General features: G+C 44.4%; 1 protein-coding gene across 4 annotated transcripts in view; it reads left to right on the forward strand.

The window, feature by feature from the left end:
* Positions 1-5,950, forward strand: part of GRAMD2B (GRAM domain containing 2B) — a 154,660-nt gene that overhangs the window by 120,770 nt on the left and 27,940 nt on the right. For all 4 annotated transcript variants that reach the window (XM_014586637.2, XM_006145522.3, XM_006145519.2 and 1 more), the window contains exons 3-5: positions 9-120; positions 2,655-2,721; positions 4,562-4,665. In XM_014586637.2, the coding sequence (XP_014442123.1) occupies positions 9-120; positions 2,655-2,721; positions 4,562-4,665 (283 nt within the window). The remainder of the gene's footprint in view (positions 1-8; positions 121-2,654; positions 2,722-4,561; positions 4,666-5,950) is intronic.

Raw genomic sequence — 5,950 nt, forward strand, 5'->3', positions numbered from 1 at the left:
TTCCCTAGGTCAAAATCCAGTTTTGATGGTGGCTCTTTAGCAGGTGATAAGAACGACTGTAAAACAGAAAGCAAAAATGATTCGAAGACTGAAAGGAAAAAGTCTTCTTCTTCCAGTCAGGTAATTTGAGAATGGAATGTGTATGATTGTCTCTGGGGTTGAGAGAAATGTTGAAGCCAATGGAAGGGAGAAACCTAAGGACGCAGCTTCCTAAGGGTCGGAACCAGTGCAGGTACAGAATTTAGATAATTTAGGAGAACAGACAGGCGGACAGCAGCTCCTCCAGTCAATTTTTCTTCAATATTATATTCCACAGCTGATCTTTCCAGACTTACTGGATTAATTCTGAGTTCCATGCTGAGGCCCTAACTCTGACAAGTACCCAGAGAGCAGAGACCAACACAAAGTCACGGGCTTGCCTAAAAATTAGTTGGACAAGGAAAGATGGGACCTCCTTCTATTAAAACCAAAGTCCAGGGCCAGCCAGTGGCATGGTAGTGAAGGTGGCTGGATCCCACATGAATGACTGTAGTTTGAGTCCCAAACCCAACAACTTGATAAACACACCAGGTGCATGTCCCCAAAGGAGGGAGAACTGAGAAGGGATCGCAGCATGGCCATTCCCCATAGGGGAGATCTGTTTCTATCGATCTCTGCTTCTGTCTATCTCTATCTCTGTTTCTCTCATGTGAACACACGTGACGTCTGGTTAATCTAAATAAATTTTTTTTTTTAAATGAAGAGTCTGGTAAAGTACCAACTTGAATAGAAGGTCATCTGCCCCAGAGGAGGGAGATCTATGAACGGGGTCATGATTATTCTCCAGAAGTAACTTTAGTTCTGCCTTAAGATATACACAGCCAAGCCCAGTTCCATGTCATGGAGCATTTGCTGAGGCCAGGAGTTGGGGAGTTTTTTGACACTTCTCCCTTAAATTCTTAAACGTGGGTCTCCTAAACACTGAAACAAGAACTATTGGCACACTCCAGAAATGTAACTCAGTATTAAATATACAAAAATATTTAAGCATAAAATCTATTTTTGAATTTCTACTGTTGTCCCAGCACTAAATATCTTTTATAAAATTTGTGAGATTTTGTTTGTATTTTCCTCTCTAGGACCTAATCAAAAGTATTGGGTTTATTACATTGTTGAAAAAGTCGTGACGTATTTGTCTATGCAACATGTGTCATGACTTTTCCAATGGCCCAATATTTGCTGTGTTACTTTTTAATTTAGATTAAAGTCCCACCGCTATTTCTTTCTTTTTTTTTTTTTTTTTCTTTGCGATACTTTTGAAGAATCTGTGGCCTGGGATATCTTGAATTCAAGCAAGCAACCAGTGTTCACGATAAACATTATAAACAAAATTTCAGTAATACCCCTACACACCAGAGCACCTAACTTTAATCAAGGGATCTTCCTAGATGCAAAATGTATGTGTCCGAGGAAGCAGTATGAGGTCGTTTACTGTGTATAAAGTGCACCTGTCACTGAGCTGGCTTTCGGGCCCCACTGGTGTCTTGATGACCTGGTCCATAGCTCTTCTGGGCAGCAAGGGCAGGGCCTCTTTGGCCGTTGAGGCTATTCTTGGTTTGGATCATAAAGTACCACTACTTAACCTCTCTGTTTATCTTCTAAGACTTTTTCTTCAAGAGCACCCTTTAAGGCAGAGTGAGTCTGGTGGGAGGTCCTGGCCCTGCCTCTGGTAGCTGTGTGTACTGGTTGTATCACTCGTTATTCCCTAGGAGTGGTGCCTAACCTTTGAATGGGACACTAGGGTCCTAGGGCTTTTGTGAGGATATTTGTGAAAACAGTTTACAAACTGTTACACGCAGATTACCAAATTGCTGGCTATACCTTCCTCTTCTCACAGTTGTGGAAACAGAGGCCTTGAAACTGAAGCAGTTTACAGCACGTCAAGCTCTTGGGCCTTCTACTGCCCTGGAGCATTAGGTCTTTTGTAGGAAACCCTACCTCTTCAGTACTCTACCCTGCTCTACTCCTGTCACGGCCAGTGAAGTGACTTCACAACAGTAAGAGTAACAGGGACCAGACATTTCCCCCAAGTAATAGGTCCTTCAGATGTGTTGTCCCATTTAAGCATTGTGACATCCCTCTGGGACAGGGAATATTTTTTATCCTCTGGCTTACAAGAGGGAGCTGAAGCCCAAGGAGGTTAATTGAGTAGGCCGTGACCACACACCAAGGGAAAGGTAGACCCGCGACGTAACTCAGGTGTGGCTGACTGCAGAGGTTTTAACCGCCGTACTCTTCCGAGAGCACTCACTCATACCCTTAGTGGCCTGGCATGCAGTTCCTTCCCTAATGAGATTCCTTGGGATTTCATCTCATTCCCTATCACGAACATCCTGGTCCAGCCCAGGGGCCTCAGCAGAGGGCGGACCACCAGCTGCTTCGTGACATCCAACCAGCAGGGCATAAGCCTTGCTGGGAAATGAACCCCCCGTGCCCTGATTGCCACTGTTTTTACTGAAGGGTTGTGTTAGAGACTGCGAGCTCAGAGAGAATGAATTCCTAAAGAGGGATACAGGGGAGGAGACTATGTTATTTCATTTCAGTTGAAGTTAAAATGTGTCATGTGTCGCAGAAAGCGCGAGAGCAATGATGCCTGTATTTTGTTCTCATTGTAGTACAAGGCAAATATGCACTTTCACAAGTTGTTTCTTGATGTCCCCACTGAGGAGCCACTGAGGCAGAGTAAGTTCTGACCCGTCGGCGTTTTATGCTGCGTAATTGCTACATTTCTGATGAGTGTGGGGGGACAGAGGGGGCAGGTTTGGGAACAGAGTCACTAAGGGGAATCGGTTTCTAAAGTCCATGTAAGCATAATGCCAGCCTCCATCAGCGTTCACCGAGCACCTCACAAGGTAAGGGCAGAAGGAGAAACTGAATCTAGGGACTCATACCGGACAGTTGTAGAACAGTGTCCATGCGGTCTGTATCTGCGGCTGAAACGAACGTAATCGGATTGTGCTGAGGTCCAGAGTAGCAAGCCTGAGGCAAGAGAGGCCACTGGAAGAAGGTGGGAGGCACAGTTCTAAGTGGCAGAGCGGGGAATGCCTGTGCTGCACAGGGCCTGGTGCTCACACCTGAACGTCTTGCCCAGCGTGCCAGTTACACACCTGCTCTGCTCATCACGGGCCCAAGGTTCCATGTCAACCTCTCAGTGTACAAATGTGGGGCAAGACTCTGGTTCGCACCGTGATCTCCAAGTAAGAGGTATGAGTCGCATGTTCTCCAGAGTCCACCAAGATCATCTACTTCAAAAGGAGTCACTAACTGGGGTTAAAAGGTAGCATGGAGGTTGAGACGCCAGGTCCCACATGGCTGGTTGAGCAGTTCAAGTCCTGGACCCAGCAGCTTTGAAAACCATGCTGGGCACATATACATGTGTGCCCAAATTCCAAGAAGAGAATGGAGTAGAAGGAATTACTACGTGGCCATCCCCCTGGGGGATGGTGATTTCTCACTTTCCCACTTTCTCTCTCTTTCTCTCCGGCGAGTACACTCACCCTATAGCAAAAACAAAAAACAAAAGGAGTCCTTAGTAAGAATCCATGCAAGTGGAAGACACGAGTGCTAACTGCACATGGGGTCACACCTACCTAACGGAGATTTCTGAGACACCCTTCCTGGTTTCTGAAGTGCAATGGCAGACTTGCCTTTCCACTTTGACTCTTGTACTAAAGTGAAAACTTTGAACTAAAGAACAAACCCCAATTGCTGTGGCTTTATTCCACCAAAGATGGCTGGAAAAAGATGGGATAGATCTCTGAAGCATGAATGTGATATTGCTGCGTTACCAAACTGTATAATATTCAACTCGTAATGAGATTACATCCCCATAAACCCATCATAAGTTTAAAATATCGTAAGTCAAAAATACATTGGCATGGTGTTTAGGCAACTGGATCCCGCATGCCTGGCTACATGGTTTGAATCCCAGACCCAGCGACATGAGAAACACACTGGCCACAAGTACTTCTAAGCCCAAAATTCCAAAAGGAGAAATGGAGAAAGGTTGTCACATACCAATCCCCATGCGGGTGGCTTTTTCACTTTCCCTTTCTTTTTCTTTCTCCTTAGGCAAACACATGCCCTCTAGCCAAATTTTTTTTTTTTTTTTTAGTTTTTTTGCAGTCACCAGAGAGAGAGAGAGAGACAGGGAGAGGGGAAGTGAGAAATTACCCCCAGGGGGCATGGCCATACCACAATCCCCTCTCCTCTGTTCTAGGATTCTGGGCACGCACCTGGTGTGCTTTTTAAGCCACCGGGTCCAGGACTCAAACTATGGTCAGCCGTGTGGGAGTCCAGCCACCTCAACCCCCTGATTTTCAAGCCACAGTGAGCTGTGGTTAGCCATGTGGGAGTCCAGCTGCTTCAACCAAAATTTTATAATATGCTTAATACCCCAGTAAATCCATCCAAAGTTGAAAGATCATAAACCAAATCATCACAAGTCAGGGACTGTCTTAACACATTTTTTATTTTTAAGTAGAAAGTCTAAATGATGCTCTGCCTGTCCATATTCTCCCAGGCTTTACCTGTGCCCTACAGAAAGAAATACTCTACCAGGGAAAGCTCTTCGTATCCGAAAACTGGATCTGTTTCCATTCCAAAGTCTTCGGAAAAGACACTAAGGTTGGTATCATTTTTAGAAAAGAAAGTTAACCCTACATTTAAAAAATATGTTGTGGGAACCAGCAGTTAGCATAATGGCTATGTCGCTGGACTCCCACATAGTCGACCACGGTTCACGTCGTGGACCCGGCGGCTTAAAACTCACGCCGGCCGTGTGTGCGTGCGTGCCCAAGATCCCGAGAGGAGAATGGAGGAGAAGGGATTGCGGCGTGGCCATCCCCCCTGGGGGGTGATTTCTCGCTTTCTGTCTCTCTGTCTCTGTGTGGTGAGCGCATGCGCCCTATAGCAAAAAAACCTCACCCAAAAAAAAAAAAAGTTGTGAGTATTAATTGTTTTCATTTGAGGTGTATTTATATTTATGTGTATCAGGATTATGCCTTTCTGAAACATTTCCTTTGTCGTGGTTCCAAGCAGTGCAGGTTCTAGGTGCCTACAGATGGCATAACTTCCCTTTTCCCCCAAATACCACTCTCTCACCCATTTCCTCATACACACGTCTGCCACAGCCATACTCTAAATCCGTTTTAACCAGATGTCACCAAACGACATTCAGATAAGCCCTTTATATGGAAAATATGCCGTAATTCAATTCAAAGGCATTCATTACAATGAAAACAATTTGTAAGACCTATCTATCCATTTTTGTATATTTTATGAATTGATGCTTTTTTTAAAGAATTGTTTAACTTCATTTATTTTTCATTTTATTTTATTTATTCATTCATTCATTTTAATTTGATCAGACACACACACACACACACACACAGAGAGAGAGAGAGAGAGAAGGAAAGTGAGAAAGCAAGCTACCAGGTCCAGGACTTGAACCATGGTCAGCCACGTGGGAGTGTCCAGCACCTTAACCACCATGCCACCTGCTAGTCCCCTGGATTGATGCATTTTTAAAATGTGTTTAATATGTCTTTTAAAAATTGACATCAGAGAGGGCAGCAGGTGGTATGGTGGTTCAAGGTGCCAGACTCCCACATGGCCAACCACAGTTCAAGTCCTGGACCTGGCAGCTTATTTTCTCACTTTCTCTCTCTCCCTTTTTGTCTCTCCCTGTTCAAATTCAATAATAATAACAAAGATAAATAAAATTATTCTTAAAAAAATATTTACATCAGCAACATCCAGAACAACTGGCCTGTACATCAGTTACTTAATCGAACTCATTTTGTACCCTCATCAGCACGAAATGGACAGGAATCGAAGCAGCTGAGCCTTGTCCAGGGGAGTCTCTTTTTTTTTTTTTTTTTTTTTTGGGGGGGTTTTTCCCCACAGGGCA

This window comes from Tupaia chinensis, unplaced genomic scaffold (assembly GCF_000334495.1).
Source record: "Tupaia chinensis unplaced genomic scaffold, TupChi_1.0 Scaffold000152_1, whole genome shotgun sequence".
Classification (NCBI taxonomy): Eukaryota; Metazoa; Chordata; class Mammalia; order Scandentia; family Tupaiidae; genus Tupaia; species Tupaia belangeri.